The 23,474-nt window shown below is 39.3% G+C and overlaps 1 protein-coding gene across 5 annotated transcripts in view; it reads left to right on the top strand.

The window, feature by feature from the left end:
• Positions 1-23,474, top strand: part of acbd5a (acyl-CoA binding domain containing 5a) — a 105,989-nt gene that overhangs the window by 57,771 nt on the left and 24,744 nt on the right. For all 5 annotated transcript variants that reach the window (XR_011350175.1, XM_069914552.1, XM_069914551.1 and 2 more), the window contains exons 4-5: positions 10,693-10,810; positions 15,293-15,430. Coding sequence is in view for 4 of the 5 variants with exons in the window: in XM_069914552.1 (XP_069770653.1) it covers positions 10,693-10,810; positions 15,293-15,430 (256 nt within the window). In the remaining variant the exon portion in view is untranslated. The remainder of the gene's footprint in view (positions 1-10,692; positions 10,811-15,292; positions 15,431-23,474) is intronic.

Genomic DNA, 23,474 nt, shown 5'->3' with positions numbered 1-23,474 from the left:
GTACCTATACCTCTTTCTGATGGCAGCAGCGAGAATAGAGCGTAGGCTGGGTGGTGAGGGTCTTTTTTGATTGCTGCTGCTCTCTGACAGCAGCATTCCCTGTATGCTTTAAGCAAAATTCTGAGTTTAAAATAGCTTAGATACATAAAGTTGAATTATGAAAGGATGAAGGAAATCAACATAATAACACATGCCAATTTGATAAATTCACTTTTTTTTTCATTACTGATGTTTTGTCAGTTCACCAAGACTACAGTGTAAACAACTACTGTTTTTGAAATATGCAATGCTGCAAATTAATAGAGATACTGTACCAGAGTGATTGACTTATGGTGTGAATGATCCATTTATAAAAGTATAAAGTAAAAGGATAAAGATATTAACTGCTTTTATTCTGTTAGATCTGGATGATTCCACATGCACAACTACCCTCTGAAATACCCAGCAGGCCACTCATTATCTCTCTGATCTCTTTAGAATTATTTTAAGTACAGGTATATTTGTCACAAAATACTAGGTAGTGATAAGGGTTCTTCTGTAAACGGAGCACCATTACCTCTCACATTACGTACAGCCGTGTACAGACAACAATTTAGAGTATACAGTTAGAATGAAAAAGAAAATCAATTTGCATCAAGGGCATTGTGATAGCAATGTTTCTGAACTTCATATAGAAGCCTGATGGATGCAGGGAAGTAACAGTCTTTAAGCCCGATGGAGTGTGTTTTCACACACTTAAGCCTTCTCCCAATGGGAGGTGGGTAAAGAGAGCGTATCCAGGGTGTGATGGGCCTTTCAGTATGTTCGCTGCCTTTCATAAGCAGCAGGGGGCATAGATGGAGTCCATGGAGGGGAGGGAAGTTTTTGTCACGTTCTAAGCTACCTTCCGTGGGTTCTTCCGGTCCTGAGCAGAACAGCTCCCATAGCACTTTGTGATGCATCCTGCAAGTATGGTTTCAGTGGTGCATCTGTAAAAGTTGTTGAGGGAAGAGGTGACATGTTGAACTTCCTAAATCTTCTGAGAAAGTAAAGGTGTCAGGATATTTTCTTTATTGTTGCATCATTGTTCTTGTTCAAAGTCTGGTCATTGGAGATATTTGTTCATTAGGTCTTGAAGTTATCTACTTTTTTTGACTTTGGTACCATTCATGCAGACTGGGACGTTGAGAGAGGTTGTTACTTTGTCACGATGGCCCTCGTCTTTCAATTTCTTTCCTGCATTACAACATCATTATTTGATACCTAGTCCACTACTGTGGTGTCGTCAAAAAAGTATTTCGCTGTATAGTTGTGGGTGTAGAGCAAATAAGGTAGGGGACTGAGCTCTGTAGTGCTCCAGTACTGATGGATTGTGGAGATGTTCTTCCAAATCCTCACTGATTGTGGTCTGAAGGTGAGGAAATCCAGGATCCAATTACACAATAGGGTGTTGAATCCCAGGACTTGGAGATTGCTGATCAAATTTGAGGGGATGATAGTGTTGAATGTCAGACTGAGTCAATAAAGAATATTCTGATGCACACATCTTTGCTGTATAGGTGTTCCAGCGTCTTCCCTGATAGAGAATTCCACAGGTTCACCATTCTGCTTGAAATTATTCCTCCACATCTCCATGTTATGTAGCTTTTCTTGTAGCTTTGGTCCATGATTCTCAGTTTTTGACTTCCCCTCTATCACTTCTTCTGTCTAATCTTAGTCCCCTGCCCTACTCACTTTACACCTACAACAATAACACCATCTACATATTTGTTGACAAAACCACAATAGTGGGTTGTATAAAGAAAGGGGATGAGTCAGCGTACAGGATGGGGATTGAAAACTTGGCTGAATGGTGCACCAGCAACAGCCTTGCACTCAATGTCACCAAAACCAAGGAGCTGATTGTTGACTTCAGGAAAGGAAAGCCAGAGGTGAACAATCCAGTGATCATTGGGGGATCTGAGGTGGAGAGGGTGAGCAACTTTAAGTTCTTGGGAGACACTATCTTGGAGGATCTTTCCTGGACCCAACACACCAATGGCATTGTGAAGAAATCTTGTCAGCGTATCTACTTTCTTAGGAGTTTGCGGAGATTTGGTATGACATGAGAAACCCTGGCAAATTTCTACAGAGGTGTTGTGGAAAGCATGCTGACTGGCTGCATCACGGTCTGGTATGGAAACACCAATACCCTTAAGTGTAAAGCCCTCCAAAAGGTAGTGGACATCGCCCAGGGTATCACAGGCAAAACCCTCCCCACTATCAAATTGGCATATGTTGATTTCCTTCATAATTCAACTTTATGTATCTAAGCTATTTTAAACTCAGAACTTTGCTTAAAGTGAAAACACAATCTGATGATTACTTCAGGTCTATAGTTTTATTTATGTGCTTTCAATAGAAATTATGGTTGATCTAAGACTCCTCAGTATTGGTTATAGTGTTGACTTTAAATTGTAGCCTTTATACTTTCAATTAAGGCTTAATTATTAAGTAGAAATAATTATTAAGTAGAAATAATATAGTTTTTCTGGATCCTGAATTGAAATGCCTAAAGAAAACATTGGTTGCTGGGCCAAACTGAAAATTGAATGTCAAGTTGACAGAATAAAGTATCAAATAAAATGAAAGTTATTTTACAGTGTACTCTCTTAATTATGTGGAAACAATACTGAGATTAACTTGTAATACTTGAAGCAAAGTACATGAAATATGCCAAATGTACTGGATTAAAAAAAAAGAAACATTAAAAATCAGAAATCCAGAAAATGCTGAAGGTATTTAGCATGTCAGCTGGTATCTGGGTAAAGTGAAATGGAGATGATGTTTTGGGTCAAAATGATCATTTGTCAGAGCTGGGATAAAGAAAAACAAGGAAGTTTTAAGTTGCAGTGAAGGTGGGAAAAGGATGGATAAAACATAGGGAGTATCTCAGAAAGAATGAAGCCAGGTCAGATAGTTTAATGGGAGAAGTTATTTTTCTTTGCCTGCATTGTGTGTTGCTAACGGGACTGCGAAAGATGACCAATGGTTCAGGCTTCACCAATGGAGAGAGGAAAAATGGAGGCAATGTCACTGATGGAAGATTTGCAGCAAAAGCTTGCACAGCATCTCATAAAACATGTTCTCTAATCCAGACAGAATCTTGAAAAACATCTTCTGTACCCTTTCTAAAGTTTCTATATCCTTCCTATAATGAGGAGACCAGAAACAAACACAATGTGTTGTAACCAGAGATTTATAGAACTGAACCATTACATTATGGCTCTTGAACTCAGTCTTCTGACTAATGAATGTCAGCACATCAAACAGGATCATAAATGACGTATAAACTTGCATGACAATCTTGAGGGATTTATGGACTTGAACACCAAGATCCCTCTATTCCTTCACACTGCTAAGGATCCTGCCATTAACCATGTTCTCCATCTTCAAGTATGATCTTTTTAATGAGTAATACTTTATACTTTTCCTGTTTGAACTTCTGCCACTTCTCTGCCCAACTCTGCATCACATTATAGACCACGGCAATCCTCTACACTTTCCACAACACTTCCAATCATCATGTCTTCTGCAAACTTACTACCCATCGCTCCACTTCCTCATCTATGTCATTTATAAAAATCACAAAGACCAGGAATCGTAGAACAGATCCCTCCAGAACACCACTAGTCACTGACCTCCAGGCAGAAAACACTCCATCTATTACCACTTAATGCCTTCTCTAGAAAAGCTGGTTCCAAATCCATGCAGCCAAGTTTCCATGGATCCCATACCTCTTGACCTTCTGGATGAGCCAACTAAAATCCAAATACACCATTTTACCTTCATCAGTTGGTTTTATCTCTTCCTTGATAAACTCACAAAGCCATCCTGACTATCCCCTAATAAAACTATGCTTTTCCAAAAGGCTTGTAAATCCTTTCTCTAAGACGCGCTGATCTCGAATTCCCAGGATTCTCTCTGTTCCCTTTCTTGAACAACATTTTCCACTCTCTAATCCTTCACTACCACTCCTGTGGCCAGGGAGGACGCAAATTTCATTGTCAGCCCTCCAGCAATCTCTTCTCTCACTTCCCAAAGAAACCTGGGGTATATCCCATCTGGCCCCAGGGCCTAATCTATCTGAATATTTTTCAGAAGCTCCAACGCTACCTCTTTCTTCACCTCTGTATCTATGCTGCCCTCACATTCATTAAGGTCCCCACCCTGGTGAACACCAAAGCCATGTATTCATTAAGAACCTCCCTTGTTTCCCCTTCCTGCAGGTAAGTTTCCCTCTTTATCCCTGAATGGTCCTTCCCTCACTCACGTCATTTGCCTGATATTCTTGTACATGTGAAACACTTGGAGGTTTTCCTTAATCCTATTTGCCAAGATCTTTTCATGTCCCCTTCTAGCTCACTTAAATCCTTTCTTAAGTTGGAATGAAACAAGAAAGTCTGCATACGCTGTGCTTGTAAAAGAGCTGGAGAAACACAGCAAGTTCCATAGGAGGCAAAGATATAGATCCAAAGTTCCAAAATTCTGAATAAAGCTGGCATTTCATCATTACGTATCTAAGGTCCATAACCTGACCAGGTTCATTGCCTGTTACTATAGCCGGTATGTCCTCTTCTCTATTCGGCCTGTCCACATACTGGGACAAAATCCTCCTTGGAGGATAAATTCTCCCATATCTAAACCTTTTGCATTTAAAAAAAAACAACATAGGAGAAGTTGATTCCAGGTATTGAAACCCATGCCACCTAATAACTATGGGAAGAACATACAAACTCCTTTCAAACAGTGCCAGATTTGAACCCCGGTTGCTGGTGGCATAAGAGCATTGCACTAACTGTGCCGCCCTAAGGAGTAAAAGGTCTGAATGGTGCAGAATCTGAGGGAAGTAGAGTTTACTGGGAACAGAGATCTGAACTTTGTTTAAGATTTTGTGGAAGAATGCCAGTAATTGAACTGTTGGCAATTTCCAGGAAATTTCCATATGTTCTGACAGTGGCTGGTGATTTTTCTGACTGCTCTCGTACTAGAAGCCAGAGCAGTGATTCTCAACCTTCCTTTCCCACTCACATACCACCTTACTAATTACAGAGCACCGATGGCATAGACATTACTTAAAGTGGTATGTGAGTGGAAAGAAAAAGGTTGAGACCACTGTTATGGTGACTAGCTTTCTGCTGCAGTGCTTATCCAATGAATTTAGATGAAGAGCTTTACAATTTCAAGGGATACCTTTCACACCCTCTGGGTGCATCAAAGCAATTCACACTGAGGTCTGATGCATATTCCTTTTTGTACCACAGAATTATGCAATTTGAATGCTGCATCTGCTCAATTGACTTGTGTTTCATCAAAAATAAAAATATACCGGAGGAGGCATAATAATATAACAGCGGAATACTTAAACAGAATGTGATTTGATTGCAAATATTAAGCTACAGTTGCAAACAAGAAATACCGGTAGTTGCCTCTATCAGTTCTGCCTCTCAACTTGTTCCCCATAAATAATTCAGTCCCCTCAGTATAAATTAAAATGTAATTATATTTCATAAGTACTTGTTCCCTCAGTAGTAATAATCAGTTTATAAGCAAATTAATAGAGGTGCTGGAATTCTTAAATAAAATTAGAAACTGCAGGAAATGCACAGCTCAGACAATTTCTGAGGGGAGAGAAAGGAAGGTGATCTCTTTTGTTCATTGTCCACCTCTCCATTTTCCATGCTTTTATACAGTATTTTCTTTGAAATATTTTCTTCGGTATTTCTATTTTTTCTTGCTTCAGATACAATGTTATCATCCTGAAATGTTACCTTTACTTCTTTCTCCACACATACTGCCAGACATGCTCAATGTTCATTTTTGACATCATTAAAAATTATGCTTTGCATACTTGTTAAATAGAGCATTACAGCACAGTGGAGGCCCTTTGGCCCATGATGTTGTGCTATGTAAATATACCCCACAATAATTATTCCTTCCCTCCCTCACATCAACAGCCCTCTATTTTTCTTATCTAATAGTATTTTAAATATCCCTATTTGTATGAGCCTCCACCACCACCGATGGTAATGCATTCCAGGCACCCACCACTCTGTGTGTAAAAAAAAAAGCATGTCTCTGTTATCTTCCTTCCTCCCTTCACCTTAAGCACATGTCTCCATGTATTTGCTATTGTCACACCAGGATGTGTTCACCCTATCTATGCCTCTTATAATCTTATATACTTCTAATAAGTCCCCTCTCATCCTTCATCTCTCCAAAGTAATAAATCCAGCTCTGTCAGCCTTGCTTATAAGACACATTCTCCAATCCAGGCAATATCCTAGTAAATCTCCTCTACATCCTTCCACATACTTCTTGTAAGGAGGCAAACAGAACTGAACAAATAGTCCAGAGCTTTATAAAGGTACAACATTACCTCATGTCTCTTGAACTCAATCCCCAAACTAATGAAGGCTAACACACCATATTGCTTTCTCAACCATCCTATCAACTTGTGTGGCAACTTTGAGGGATCTAGGGACTTGGACCCAAGATTCCCCTGTTCCTCCACACTGTTAAGAATCCTGCCATGAACCACATGCTCTTCCTTCAAGTTCGACCATCCATAGTAATCACTTCACACTTATCTGGATTGAACTCCATCTGCCACTTCTCCACACAACTCTGCATCCTTACTGTATCCTGTTGTAAGCTATAACCTGCAATACTATGTGAAGCTCTTCCAATTTTCTTGTCATCTGCAAACCCACTGACCTACTGCTCTACTTCTTCAATATGGCATGGGAATTGCTGCAATAATCGTTGACATTAATTTGATTAAAACCATTTCACAAATTCTTGTAATTTGATAGTCTTTCATTGGTTAATGAATGGAATATAACTCTGTCCAATGTCAGTAATGCTTGGAAAACCCTGCTTTTTTTCCTGAAACTGCCAAATTAATATTTTGAATCCTGCTAGTTGCATGAAATATGCACAAACACTCCATTCTTAGAAGCAAACTAAAGATCAAGATCTTTTTCCTCTTACTTAGCCTGATCCTCTATTTCAAAAAGGCATTGTACAATGTGTATGACGATAAACTCATCAGCATCTTCATTCATTTAAAACCTCTATTAGCTGTTTCTGAGGTGATGTCCTTCAGAAACATCTCCAAGTACTTCATAAGAAATAAATATTTGTTGCTCTCATGTTGATTATTTTGTGTAGAACACATTACTTTTTCATCACCTCTGTTTGTAATCTTGGTATCATATTTTACCTTTGGCTCAACTTCTGAGCCCAAGATCAGCACTCTAATGCCTGTTTGATGTCATCCATCGCAGTTTATCAGTTGCTATAGTTCTTCAGAAATATTTTTGAAACAGTTACGTCTGAGGTTACAGACTTATATTGATAGTAACATTTTTATATTTTTAGTAAAGTTACTCTGTAGGATGGACAGGGAAAATACACACAGTTAACACATACTGTTTGTCTGGACCAGGAGAAGTCATAAAACCAGAGTTATTATTCAGTTGAAATCCTGAGACAATGGAGTGTTTGCTGAGAGAGGCATCTGTTCATATAAAAAGACCATCTGCTTGTTGTCTCATCTTTTTTGGAAAATGAAACTACATGGCCAGTAGTGATCAAAACAGTCATGTGATAAAAGACACTTGAAGCAGCAATTTCGGATCATGAACAAAAATTATCTGAAGCCAGAGATGCAGTGACTTTCCATGAGATGGACTGCTGTTGTGTTCTTGTTAGCAGTGGGACACAGAATTAAAGTGGCTTCAGAGAGGATGGCTACTTTGATTGTTTCTCATTGTCAAGAGACAATGTTGCTGTGGCTATAGTAATTGTCACATATCTGGATAAACAAATGCAAGATCATTCTTGCAGTTGGATCATAACCATTTTGATGGTTATTTAGTTTAACATTTGCCTGGGTTTGTGAAAGCATCACAGAAATCACAAGTTCTGTAACCTCTATGCAAGAGCGGGGAATTGAGAAATCATTCATATGAAGAAACATTTCTCTGAAAGCAACTCGACAAGAATTTGTGAGTTTTGAGAAGTCTGATGACTAGGTATCTCAAAATACTTTGTAATTACTTCTGAACATCAATTTGAAGATTCAAAGTTTCAACACAAGATGTTTGAGACTCAAGTTGAATTTGAATCATCTCTTCAGAATTGTGCCTGAGCTGTAATCATTTGGTATCTGCCCCCACCACACACACACACACACACACACACACACACACACACACACACACACACACACACACACACACACACACAGACACACATTTGCGCATAGTTGGGGGTTAAGTTTAGAGTTAAGTAAGATTTTATATTATTAATAGTTATTAATAAAAATTATTGTTTTGAAGATACCATTGTCTTGGTGAATTTCTATTGCTGCTTGTGTTGTTTTAACACTAAAGATAATTGTTTTCTAAGCTTGCATTCTCTGCAAGTTTGTGCTTTTCCAATCCTTGGTGCCAGGTCATGCTTCATGACTGACAAGGGTTCACAATTTATTGGTACCTTTTTTTAAAATAAAAATAATCTCTTTCAAATCTATTCTTGACACCTATGATTCTACAACTATTTTGAATTTCAATATGTACTCTGCTGTTGTGACCTTTTCCAGATCCAAGATTTTACATTCTTGGTGCTAAGGCTTTAATTGTTTATATCCTTATCTTTGCAATCACCTCCCTCTGTTATTCTGCCTCTCTATGCCTCATATTCTTTGACTGTTCTTAAAACCCACCTTCTCACCCAAACGTATGATGACATGTCCTAATAGCTCTTAATGTGAATTGATGTCTGAGAGGTTTGATAATACTGCTGTGAATTACTTTGGAACAATTACCTGGGTAAAGTTAAATGTAAATTGTTGTTGTTAATCCACCAGGTTCAGTGAACAGTAATAAAGTGAATGATCATTGAATTTCTTTTGGTGTTTTACTTGTTTTTCTGAAACAATGGCGAGGAATAAAGTTCTAAAAGTATCAGAATTTAAAATAAATTTTTATGCCTTTCAATTTAAAAATGCTGATTTATCAGCTGTTTCCACAGAATCAAGCTCTTCAGCCCATAAATGCTGACCAAGTTGTTATCCTGAGCTAGCCTCATTTGCCTGCATTGGCCCCATATCCCCCTAAATCTAGCCTATTGATTTTAAAGGTTGCAATCGTAAGGGGTGGTCATGAAAAGAATAGATTGGGTGAATACCGAGAGTCTTTTGCCCAGAGAAGGGGAATTGGTAATCAGAGCACATAGGTTTAAGGTGAGGGGGTGAGATATACCAGGAACCTAAGGATAACGTTTTTACATAGAGAGTAGTGAGTGGCATCGGACTTGCCAGCCACAAACGAGCCTGCAGCTGACGTGGACTTTTTACCCCCTCCATAAATCTTCGTCCGCGAAGCCAAGCCAAAGAAGAGTGAGTGCATGGAATGAGCTATTGAAGGAGGTGGTGGAGGAAGGTATTATTGCAATGTTTAAGGAAAAGAAAAATTGGACATATATGTGGATAGAATGGACTTAGAGCGATATGGGCCCAACATGTCCATGGGACTAGTGTGAATGGGACATTTTGGTTGACAGGGTCAAGTTCAGGCAAAGGGCTTATTTCAGCACAGTATGATCCTATGATGTGCCTCTACCACTACCATCAGGGCCCTTTTAAATCTTTTTCCTCTCATCTTTGCCCTCAAGTACTCTGCGAAAAAGACTGTTCATTCACCTTATCGGTGTCCCTCATGATTTCATAAACATCCACAAGGTCTCCCTCAATCTCCTATGTTCTAGTGAGAATAAACCTTGCTTATCCAATCTCACCTTATAACTCCACCCTCTAGTCCCAATAGCATGCTTTTAAAACTCTTCTGCATTCTTTCTAAGTTAATAGCATCCTACCTCTAGCTAGGTGACCAGAACTGCACACAATCCTCCAAGTACAGTCTCACCAACATCTTATAGAGCTGAATGACATCCTGTCTCTTGTACTCAATGCCCTCACCAATAAATGCAACCATTACATAAGTGCCTTCTTTACCACTCTACATGCGTCAAAATTTTCATAGAACTATGTATCCCTAGGAGTCTCTGATCTATAACCCTCCAGGGCCCTACCATAACTGTATAGCCCTGGTTTAAACTGCAAAAATACAACACTTCCTACTTGTCTGAAATAAATTCAATCTGATGTTCCGTAGCTCACTTCCACAGTTGATCTGGTTCATGTATGCTTTGAAAAGTTTCTTCATTGTCCACATTACCACCAATTTTGGTGTCATCTGCAAACTTACTAATCATGTCAACTACATTCTCATCCAACTTTCATACTGAGATTCTTCTCCAGAAACACACTAACATTAAGAATGAACTACAAATGATTGCATTTGTAAAATTTAATTCTAGGATTCTCTCACAATTGTTGCAATTGACCTTCTTTGAACCCTCATGGCTGGTGCAGGCTCTTGGGATGCTTATGGTTTTACCATTATCTTTATTTGTCTATGTCTGATTTTAGTGGTGTTACCTGGAGAGGTTATTTGCAAAGCATGATTTAATTATGCATGGGATGTTGCAGGCACAAAAAAATCTAATATACTTCTTTCTGAGAAAATCAGAATATCCTCTTTGTAGGAACAGAGCTTTCATTTATGTTTTTGAATATCGGTTTCAAAAATCATTTCTGTTTTGTAGATACTTGAGTCTATGCCAATGACGAAGGAAGTAGAGGAACTACTTCATGTTATTGGACCTTTCTATGAACTTGTGGATGACAAGAAACAATCATTATCACCGTATGCAATATCATCAGGTCAGACCTTTCTCAAAATTTACCTGATTTTATGTCCTCTTTTGGGTACCTTACTTATGCCTATCATTGTACCTTGAAAGGTTTTTTTTACTTTAAATATAATCAATATCTTTATTTGCTGAACCAATTTAAATAATAAGTGACCTGCTATTCTGTTTTCTGCATCATGTGATGATTGTGCAGGACGTTTGGATAAAGTGGTTAAGTCACTTGAAGGTAAGAATAAATTAAAATCCATGTATGCTAAGCTTCATTGTAGTGTAGTGTTAATATTGGAAGGATGTGAATATCTAGTAAAAACTCAACACTGAATCCTTTGGCTACAAATGACTGTCACATTCAAAAGAACCAAATTTTTTTTTTTGCTGTTTTGTGCAAGTTTTGCATTGGTGACAGAAATATTATGTAGATGATATGATCTTTTTGGAGTTACTCAATTGATTGTGCTCTGGAGACTGGGCAATCTACACAGGTAGAATAAATGAAAAGCATCCAGCTTCACCACAGCAGAAATGTTCTTGCTAAGAAAGAGCTGTGTAAGTGCAAAATTGAAATGGGTGTCATGCAATGGAGGATCTGTAAAGCAAGGTACTATGAGCCTAAACCTATGGGAAGCTCTTGTGAACAACCTTCATTTAGTGGAAGATTTGATGCAATAGAGAGGAAACATGAGTGTGTTATCAGAGCTACAGAAATTTTCCTGTGAAGAAAGATTAACTAGGTAAGACTTTGGCACATAGAAGGGGAGGTTGATTAAATATCACAAGATAAAGGAACAGAAGCAGGCCACTAGGCCCATCGAGTCTGTTCTGTGACTACACTAAGCTAAACTATGCTCACACCTAGTTCCAATTTCCAGCCTTTTTCTCATATCCTTGACACCTTTACTAATAAGATACTTATCCATTTCCTGTTTAAATACTCCCAGTGATCTGGCCTCCACTGCTTTGTGTGGCAGTGAGTTTCACAGTTCAACAACCCTCTGACTAAAGAAGTTCTTCCTCCTGTCTGTTTTAATTGGATAACTTCTAATTTTAAGACTATGACCCCTTATCCTCAATTCACCCATCAAAGGAAACAACTTATCCTCATTCACTCTGTCAAAACCTTTCAATATTTGAAATGTCTCTATGAGATCCCCCCTCATTCTCCTAAACTCCAATGAGTACAACCCAAGAGCTTCCAAACACTCCTCATATGCTAGCCTTTGCATTCCAAAAATCATCCTAGTAAATCTTCTCTTCACCCTCTTCAACAACATCACATCCTTTCTAACTTAGAGGGCCCAAAATTGTACACAGTCCTCCAAATGGGGTCTCACCAGTGCCCAATAGAGTCTCATTAACACCTCTCTACTCTTATACACTATTCCTCTTGAAATGAATGCTAGCATAGCATTTGTCTTCTTCACTACCAATCCCACCTGGACATCAACTTTTAGATTACTTACACAAGGATGCCCAGGTCTCTTTGCACCTCCGAGGATTGTATTTTCTCCCTATCCAAATAGTACTCTGCCTGTTTATTTCCACTGCCAAATTGTAGAACTGAACACTTCTCAACATTGTACTTCATCTGCCATATTTTTGCCCAGTCTCCCAAACTGTCTATATCTCTCTACAATTTTACAGTTTCTTCAACACTTCCTGCTCTGCCACCTATCTTAGTGTCATCCGCAAATTTGACCACAAAACCATTCATTCCATAATCCAAATTGTTAATATAAATTGTAAACAGCAGCGGCCCCAAGACCAACCCCTGTGGAACACCACTTGTTACAGGCATCCATCCTGAACGGGATCCCTTAATTTCAGTCCTTTCTGCCTATCCGCCAATGTTCTATTCAGTCTAATAAGGTCTCTGTAATTCCATGGTCCCTCATCTTATTTAGCAACCTAATGTGGCACCTTATTGAAAGCCTTTTGAAAATTCACAGCCTCCCCTTTGTCTATCCTACCTGAGATTTCTTCAAAAAACTCTAATAGGTTGGTCAGGCAGGATCTACCCTTTAAAAAACCATGCTGACTAGGATGTTTCCTGTCATTCATTTCCAGGTATTTCATAACTTCATCCTTGAGGATTGACTCTAATATATTCCCAACCACCAACGTCAGACTTATAGATCTATAGTTTCCTTTTTTCTTCCCATCTTTCTTGTACAGCGGAACCACATTTGCAACCTTCCAAACCCCTGGAACCATGCCCGAGACTATTGATTTCTGGAAGAAATCACCAATGGATCCACAATCTCCAAAGCTACCTATTTCAAAACCTGCAGGTGTACCTCATCCAGACCTGGAGATTTATCTATCTTTAATCCATTCAATTTATCTAGCACAATTTCTCTAGTAAGCTTAACTTTATCCAACTCTACTCCCTGAAGCCTCTGCCTGTCAGGGATATTAGTAATGTCTTCCACAGTGAATACTGACATAAAATATTGATTTAATTCTTCTAGCATTTCTTTATAGCCCATTATAATTTCCCCAGCAACATTTTCTATCGGTCCTATGTCAACATGTGTTTCTCTTTTATTCTTTATATATTTAAAAATCCTTTAAATTTAATTATCGTTTTTGGCCCCTCCCACTGGGACTATTGTGATGTCAGCCCAGTGCGAGCCTGCACTTCCATGACCCGGTTCACTTGTGGATCAGTGCAGCTCGCTACAAAAATATAGATTTAAAGTAATTGATAAAGATTACTTCAAATTATTCACCGAGGCTAGAACTTTCTGTTTTAAAAGAGGCAGGAATTTAATAATAGATGATGCATGACCTGCAGAGATCCTTCAGTGAACAATGCCTCAAATTGCTTATGGACTCTTTCCAACCAGATGGCATTAACACCAACCTCCAATTTCTGTCAAACCCCCAACTCAAATCTTCCTCTTTCCCTACCGCTCTGTCTCTTTTTCTTCAGCTCCTCATCATCTTCCCTTCCCCCTCCTATCAGAGAGCTACCCTCCCCATTACCTCAACTTTTAAAAATTTTCTACCCTCCCACCTATATCCACATATGACCTCTTACATGTTAGTCTGTGCTCTTCTCTTGCTCTTTCCTCCATCCTCTACTCTTCTCACCCCTTTCCCCCCCACCCACCACACCTTTTTATTTTGGTGCCTTGATGAAGGGTTCAGGCCCAAAACATGGATTATCCTTTACTTCCTATAAATGCTGCATGACCTGCTGAGTTTGTAGCATCTGCAGACTTTCTTGTTTAAACTTCATAATTTAATAACTTGGAAAGGTACTTGAAGTTTGAAAATGTAAAAATCCATGAACTAAGTGCAAGAAAGAACAATTTGACTGAAATACTATTTAGAGTAGTTTTTTTGTGTGTCAGCATTTTTCACTTCTGCACACGATAGTGCTGAGTCCAGGAAAAGTTCCTTGTCTACTTGAGCGTAGGGTCAGGATACACTTTGTAACTGGATCCTTAGCTTTATGCCAGTCATCTGGAGAAAAAGGGACTTCCCCATTTAAAGCAAAGTAGTTTGTTCTACTCTTGGACCAAAAATTATATTTTTACATTGGTTGTTGATAGAAACTTGGAGGGATTAAAAGCCATGTGGAAAATGTGAAGAGGCTTCAACAGGATGTAGATAAACTAAGTGCGTGGGTGTAGACAAACTAATTGAGACTCAAAGCCTGATAGATAACATGAAATTGCAGAAAGTAGCTCAAAGGTCTGCTTAATGAGAGGATTTAAGAAAAATAGAAACAATGTCTTACTGCAATCATATTACCTCAATGAGGCACACCTGAAATATTGTGTAGTCTTGGTCTTTTCATCTTAAAACATGCGCTTGGCATAAAGGGAGCGCAATCAAGATTCATCAGCTTGGTGCGAGGGATGATGAGGGTGCCACATGATGAAAGATCAAGTAGGCCAGGCCTATGTTTTCAGAATGTGAGCTGGTCTCACTGAAACAGGCAAAATTTGTCTGGGGAAGGGCAGGCTGGATGCAGAGAAGATATTGCCTCTGGCTGAGTCTGGAATTACACTTAGAATTATGGAGAGGCCATTTAGAATGCAATGGAGGAGAAATTTCAATAGATTATGGATAGAAAGAGAATTCAGGGATAAGGTGGATTACAGGAAATTGCTGAGATAAAAATTAGCCACAACCTTGATGAATTGTAGGGCAGGTTAAAATGACTTACCCCAATCATCCTTCTTGCATCGATTCGTCCTTACAAAATGATTGCATTAAAGTATTGTAGGTGGGCTTGAAAGGTGAGTGTGCCACCACTGATTCAATGAAGATTTATTGCATCCTTGGAAATTTAAGTAATCTCATTTATGATAGGTAAATACTATGGAAGGTTTCGGAGCTTTTCAATTTGGATATTTATTATTAATCTTTTATGTATGATCTAAAAGAATTAATGTTTTTAAATATAGCCTGTTTTTAGTCCATGTCTGATTTTTGAGGTTTTGACTATTCATTTCCCCCCCCCCCCCTCCCAAATATGTAGATCTTGGCAATGTTCTTAGTTCACCAAAGAATTGTAACAAGATGAATGGGAAAGTTGAAGGCAATGATAGTGGTGCAGAATCAGAACAGGGGGAAAGTAATGAAGATATAACAGATAATGACCTTGATGATGACAAAGGTAAATATGTTCAACTATCTAATGATTGTTTTATTTTCATTATCTCATTAAAAATATCTTGCAGTTAAAAGCTAATTTAAAATGAATTGATATGAGATGTTATGTATTTATTTAAATATGAGATTTGATTTATTCAAAAATAAAAGATAGCACTTTAATATTTTATTCCTCATAGGAGCAAGTCAGATGAATTAATTGAACACGGTAAAAGTGATTCATGTATTCTCGCTGAATGTGTGTTTACTCATGTTATGGTAGATCATGAGTCATTCATAACTGAAAACTCCTTTAGAACATGGTTGCTCAATATCACAGTTCCATTTTACTTGCCTCTTATTCCAAATTCCTTGAGAGCCCAACCATGATGGTTGCGGTCTCTGGGAAGCAACTGTCCAGTGCAAGGCACCAGATTGGGAGAATACCACTGCCAAGGAAGAGAATCCTAGAAGGAGAAGACTCTACAGGGTAGGAGACCAGAACAATGAATCAGTGAGAGGCTCAGCTGCTAAAGGATCTGCACCGGGTCACAGGCTGCAGGAGATTTGCTCAGTTTTACCATTGGGACAAAAAGGAGGCCATGCAGCTACAGAGGTTGTGGCAACACAAGAGGCAGTGGCCTCGGAGGAGGTGGTGGGATCCACGGACATTTTTTTGTCTCTGAAAGATCTCTCTTTTGCTTCTCTTTCTCTCCTTGGTAGGGGCACCAGAGTAGTAGTGCCTCCTTTATAGGCAAACAAAAGTTGTCTATTTATGTACATGATAAAGGAACCTTGAACCTTGCACCACTGCTATCAGGAGGAGGTAAACAGCACAAAGTCTTGTAAAGGGTGAGGTTACAGAGTATTTGGAGGCACATGACAGGATAGGCCAAAGCCCACATGATTTCCTGAAGGGAAAATCTTGCTTGACTAACCCATGGGAATTCTATGAGGAAGTGATAAACAGGCTGGATAAGGGAGATGCAGTGGATGTTGTGCATTTGGATTTTCAGAAGGCCTTTGACAAAGTGCCACATATGAGGCTACTTAACAAGATAAGAGCCCATGGTATAATAGGAAACATACTAGTGTGAGTAGAGCATTGGGTGTTTGGCAGGAAGCAGAGAGTTGGGATACAAGGATCATATTCTGGTTGGCTGCTAGTTGCTAGTGGTGTTTCACAGGGGTCAGTGTCAGGGCCGCTTCTTTTTATGTTGATGATTTGGTTTATGAAATGAATGGCGGTCTGAAATCAGCGGTTTCTAATATATTCTATGTATGGTTCCCAAATTTGTTCAATAAAGTATGTTTGTCTTTTAGATTATAGGTAATTTTTTCTAATGGAATATACTTGTGAATGATATGAAGCTAGGTGAAGGAGCAGGTAGTGTGGACAAAACAGGGAGGCTGAAGAAAGACTTAGGAAGATTAGGAAAATGGGTAGAGAGGTGGCAATTGAAATATCATGTCGGAAAGTGTACTGTCATGCAATTTGGTAGAAAAACAAATGAGCAGACAATTTTTTAAATGGAGAGAAAATTGAAAATACTTAGATACAAAGGGCCCTGGGAGTCCTTGTACAGGATAGCCTGAAAGTAAACTTGCATGTTGATACGGTGGTGTAGAAGGCATGCAATGCTGGCATTCGTTTCAAGAGGAATAGAATATAAAAGTATGGATGTGATGTTAAGGCATTATAAGGCCCTGCTGAGACCTCACAGAATATTGTGAGCATTTTTGGGCTCCTCATTTAAGAAAAGATGTGCTGAAGTTAGAGAGGGTTCAAAGGTGGTTTACTAGAATGATTCCAGGGTTGAAAGGGTTATCATATGAGGAGAGTTTGACAATTCTTGGCCTGTATTCATTGGAATTTAGGATTATGAATGAGGATCCCATTGAAATATTTTGAATGGACAGAGTAGATGTCAAAAGGTTGTTTCCCATGGAGGGAGAGTCTAGGACAGGAAGGCAGAACTTTAGAACTGAAGGGCAACTGCTTTGAACAGAAATGCGTAGGAATTTCTTCAACCAGAGGGTAGTAAATCTTCCTGTTAAACAAGATAAAAGACAAAGAATTAAGCCTAAAATTAGACAGAGCTACACAGATTATATGTGACAGCACAAAAGTTAAAAGAATGGAATCCAACAATATCGGACAATATTACACGCAATTTTGACATGTACAAAAGTGAAAACATTTTGGGAGGATTTAAACTTAATATTAAATAGAATTACAAAAATTAAGATACCAAAAGATCCATAAATTTTCCTGTTAAACAGCATAAATGACAAAGAATTAGGCCTAAAATTAGACAGAGCTCAAAAAAGATTTACTCTGCGCTTGCAACAGCAAAAAAGTGCATAATGATAACTTGGAAAATGGAGGCAACCTTAAAAATACAACATTGGTACAAAGAAATGAACAAGTGTATTCCATTAGAAAAAATTAAGTACAATCTAAAAGACAAACATACTTTATTGGACAAATTTGGGAACCATACATAGAGTATATTAGAAACCGCCGATTTCAGACCTTCATCTCTTAAAGTGATAAGATACAAGTACAAAAATACTTAAATATGGAATTTTGGATGACACAATTTCTTTTTTTTCTTTTCTTTTATGTTCTTTATTGATTATTTATTTTTCTTCTTTTTATTTCTTACTTTACATTATGGAGGGTGGGGGGGAATGAAAATGTCATTGTGTATATTTTATCGATGAATATTTGTATATATTGTTATTGACATGGTTCACGGTGAAGTATTAAATAAAAAAATATTTTTAAAATTCCAAAAATTATAAAAAACAGAAGATAGTAAATCTGTGAAATTTGTTACCATAGGCAGTTGTGGAGGCCAGGTATTTGGGTGCATTTAAGACCAAGATTGATGAGTTCTTGATTAGTCAGGACATCAGATGTTCTTTGGAGAAAGCCAGGGCTGACTAGGATAATGGATCAGCTCATGACTAAATGGCGGCTGGATTCGATGGACTAAATAGCCTATTTCTGCTCCTATGTCTCATGGTCTTATCGTTTATTTTTACTGAACTCAACCTATTGTGCTTTTAATGCCTATTACCTGTACTGAAATCCCTTAATTCAACTGCAGTAATTGTCTGTTGCAAGCGTTGCCAGTCCTCCTACTTTGCTCATTTCTGAAGCTATTACAGACCAAAATATTTTGCTTCATAAGTTCATGAGTGGTATCTCAATTAATGAATAAGGGCTGATGTCTTCATTTCTATTAATAAGTTGTCAATTTTTTTATAAATGACATCATATTGTGGCAATGACTTGGATACATCTGTTTCCTGCTTTCAGTCTATTTGGAAATGGTGTTTAATGGTGTGTTTAAAAAAAGGTCTGGTAAAAGATTTGTGGAGAAATGAAACTGCTGTGCAGCATGGATCGCTTTGTGCAGAAACACTCAAGAGAAAATGCATCTCAAAATAGAAATGCTCAAAAATAGTAATGAAGATGGCTTTTTCCTTTTGTATATTACATGCAAATGCATGTGATAAAATTGGAAAGTGCCCACAAAGTTTGATGTAAGGACCATTGAAATGAAGGTAGAAGCAGTGTGTGTGTGTGTGTGTGTGTGTGTGTGTGTTGAATTGAATTGGGTGGGGTGGAGAGGAAGTCATTGTTTATCAGCCATCGTTGCCAGGATTATTTTTTCATTCCCCACCCTACTGCCTCAAATCCAAACTATAATACTTCAATAACTACTTGTTTCAAAATTACTGTACATATAATTTGGTGTAGGGTAAAATTAAAGACCAGGCTGTGTAGTGAGCTGTATTCTAAGTTGTTTACTTTTCTTTAATGTTTTACATTAAAACCCAGAACTAATTTCACTAGAAGACTTTTCCATGGAGTATAATCAAATTTGAGATCATGGACTTTTGACTGTATCTTTCTGCGGAAGGTAATTGTTTTGAGTGACTTCAATACGTAACTCCAATGTAATCTGTACGAAAGAAGTTTCCTTTTTCTCTCTTTCCACTTCGGCAAATTTAATATTACTCTTATTTTAAAGACAGACACCTTTTTTATTCCATACTTTTCAATAGTTTTGTCTCTCTGTCCTCCTTTTCTCTCCCTCTATTCCCTTCCATATTAATTTTATTTTCAAAATCTTTGTCTTCGTCATAAAATGGGTCATTTTTTTTCTTTTGGGTAAACGGGCATCTTTAGCAATTATTGCTAATCCCCAGTTACTCTTGAGAAAGTGACAAATTGCAACCTTGCACTTCTGTGTTACTGCTGAAATTAGACCCTTAAATGCTGGTGTGGTAGTGGAGGGTTCTAGTATTTTGACCCTGCCATAGTGAAGGGCTTATGTCAACATGATGTGCAACTTTCAGTGAAACATGCAGATGAGAGAGTTTCATTCTCCTGCCCTTGGCCCTGTATTTGGAAGGTACAATCAGAATTACGAACCTGATGTTGGCAATGCACGTTGCACATACTGGAGCCATGCTGCAGGTGGGAACTACTGTTTAGGGTGGTATATGGGGGTCTATTCAACTGGACTGCCTTGTCCTAACACTTCAATTCTAATCTGCTGCTCTGCATTTTTATCCCCTTTTGCCTTTGGGCCTCTTCCTCAAAACAGATGAAATCTTTGTCCTAAATTTTCCCACTTTGCTATGTTTCATTATGTACTGACAATAACCACACCAGCAGTGCAAGTATAAGACAGCTTTAATAAACTAATAGGTACACTAAGAGTCTTGTCTCTCTGCAAGACAAACCTGAAAGGCTAGACTGTAGCTCTAGACAGCTTTATATACAAGGTCACCGGGATGTCCCCTGGTGACCTAGTGTAAGGTAAAACATCATGAGATGGGAATGTGTAAGGAGTTACCCTGTACAGGGCTGTAACAAGATGTGAATGCATCCTTGTACTTACAAGATAAGAGAGACATTGATGGATTGAGAGGCAGGAAGCTAGCAGGGAAAGGATAGCAACAGTTTTAGTCATTGGACAAGTAATGATATGATGATGTTCTAAGCACGTATCCAAGGGTATAAAAAATCACCATTTTGCTGATAACGGCAGAATGCATTCTCCGACTAACATCGTTAGTCGCAAGTGTTACAATCCGGTAATAAAGAACAAAGAACCCTGATTTCGACTCAGTCTGGTGTTTGTCTCACTCATTCATGAACAAAGCAGACCTAACACTAGTGGTGTAATTACATATCACCACATTCACCCCCCCTTAAAAAATTGTTATTCCACCCCCCCCCCCCACCGTCCTCCTTCCCTTGTTTGTAAGTTCATAAGTCCAAAATTTTTTGTTGCTTCCATTGCCTTCTGGACCTCCTCGGTAGTGGTATTGGGGTTGGGAGTGCGATCTGCCTTTCGGCCTTTCTTGGTGGAGGTGTGGGAGTGGGAAGTACTAGATGGCTATGCAGTTGTGTGGGCTGGGGATCCTCTTGTATGGGATTAGGTCATCAAGTCTAGGGTGGTGATATTTTGTGGGGCGGGTGTACCCAGGGTCCTGATTTCCAGGGTGGGTGGTCTAGTCCTCTGGGCTGACTGGATGGATGACTGCTGCTGCGCTCCTTGTTGATCCGTAGACATCTGTGTTTCTTCCGCATTGTTCACACATCCGGCCGGCGCGAGATCCCTGGTGGCCACCAAGTCTTCTCTTCAATCTGGGAATGTGATGAAGGCGTACTAAGGATTCGCGTGCCTCAACTCCACTTGATCCACCACCGGGTCCGCTTTGTGGGGTCTGCAGTGCTTCCAGAGGAAAACAGGTCCCGGTGTCATCATCCATTTAGGCAGCACTGTGCCCGTCGTGGCTTTCCTTGTGAAAGAAAAAATACGGTCATGTGGGGTCATGTTAATGGCTGTACACAACAAAGAACGTATAGAGTGTAGGGCTTCTGGCAACACTTCTTGCCATCTAGTAACAGGCAGGTCAAGAGGACCGTTTTAAGGTCAAGAGGACCGTTTTCCAGATAGTGGCATTTTCCCTTTCGACTTGTCCATTCACCCTGGGATTGTAACTTGTGGTGCGGCTGGTAGCAGTCCCTCTCTCGTGCAGGTACTGGTGTACTTCTGCACCCCTGTCTGTGTGTATGTAGTTCTGGTACCCAAATATGCTGAAGATGGGTTGGAGGCATTTTATTACAGTGGCTGCTGATGCATCAGAACACAGGATTGCGAAGGGGAAACGGGAATATTCATCTATTACGTTTAGGAAATAGACATTTCTATTATTGGATGGGAGCAGTCCTTTAAAATCGAAGCTGAGGTGCTCAAAAGATTTGGTAGCTTTTATCAGGGTGGCTTTGTCTGGCCGGTAAAATTGCGGTATGCATTCTGCACAGATGGGACAGCTCTTGTTCACTGACCTCACTTCCTCTACCGAAAATGGGTTTGGGGTTTTAATGAAGTGAAACAGTCTAGTGACCCTTGGGTGGCCCAGTTCATTGTGCAAGCTCTGCAACTGGGACGTGTGGTTAAGGATGGCACAAGTCGCTCTGGACAGCGCGTCCGTGGGCTCATTTGAGTCTTCTGGGGCGGTATAGAATGTTGTAGTTAAATGTAGACAATTCTATCCGCCAGCACAGGATTTTGTCATTCTTACTTCTCCCCCTGTTCTGGTTATTGAACATAAAAGCCACAGACCATTGTTCCGTGACGAGGGTGAAGTGTTTGCACGCCATATAATGTCGCCAGTACTTTACTGCTTCCACAATGGCTATGGCCTCCTTCTCTACTGCTGATCTCTGACCCCTGTAGGGTTTACAAAAAAAAGGCCATTGACCCTCCATCTTGGTTTAGGGTGGCTGCCAGAGCCACATCGGATGCATCCATTTCTACTTGAAACAGGATCGACTCATCTATGGACTGCATGGTAGCTTTAGCGATATGATCCCTAATGTCCCTGAATGCTCTGGTGGCTGCTGGGCACATGGGAAAACTGAGGCTTTTATAAGTGGGCGGGCCCTGTTGGCGTAGTTAGGGACCTATTGGGCATAGTAAGCGAACAGTCCCAAACACCTTTTTTGTGCTTTCAACGTGTGTGGCACTGGGAGGTCTAGGAGAGGGTGCATACAGGCTGGGTCTGGGCTGATTTCCCCATTCTGCACTATGTAGCCCAGGATTGGCAACTTCCTGGTGCTAAAGATGCATTTGTCCCTGTTGTATGTTAGGTTCCTTTCCTCGGCTACCTGGAAGAAGTGTTTTAATGATTGTCATGTTGTCTAAGTAGGGGAACACTGCTTTCAGTTGGAACTCATCTACTATTCAGTCCATTTCTCTCTGAAACAGGGGCACTCCATTGGTGACACCAAAGGGGAGTTCCAGAAAGGTTACTTGTTAGCTAAGTGTTTTGTGCTTTCTTTTCTTTATATTCTGTTACCTGCAATATATCCCATTTTTCCACACCCTTATTGTTTCACTGTCCATTTTCATTTAAAACTCATTTAGTTCAGTTGTCCAATTATGCCAGTTGAATTCTGGAAAATTATTGTATTAAAATATAGGTGACTGCTCTAGTGCTAAAAGATAAGCAACTGTTGATTAATCAAATTTTCTTATAAACTTTATCAGAAATTTGTTGATTGAGAGGGAGGAAGGTTTCTGGTTTGCATTATTTTGCCTGTGTGGAGTAAAAGCCTCTCATCAAACCATCATTTGCAGTCATCAGACATTAGTTTACCATTTGCAGGTGGCAGACTTTTTTTGCACCTTGTGGTTTGGCCTTATAAACTGAATGCTTCAGAAATGTTGCATTAAACCCATAATTGCAGACTTGTCAGCACCTAAGAGCCTGAATATGCCTGGGATTGTTTGATCTCAGAAGGTAAACAGACACAGGACTCATCGGTACTTGGAGGAGAGAGCATCTCGGAACACTAGGTGCTGTAGGTTTCTGTGAGGGGCGCTGGACCAAATATCAACTCTGTCTGCCTTACAGTAGACAAAAGTTTAAGAACTTCATGTATGTTTCATTCTAAATGTAGTATTACATGACAATAATGGAACCTTTGCCTTTACCTATTGAATGAATTTGTTGGGTAACATAAGGTTGCATGT

This window comes from Narcine bancroftii, chromosome 1 (genome assembly GCF_036971445.1).
Source record: "Narcine bancroftii isolate sNarBan1 chromosome 1, sNarBan1.hap1, whole genome shotgun sequence".
NCBI lineage: Eukaryota > Metazoa > Chordata > Chondrichthyes > Torpediniformes > Narcinidae > Narcine > Narcine bancroftii.
Note: the sequence above shows the minus strand (reverse complement) of the source record. Positions and strands in the feature narration are given on the sequence as shown.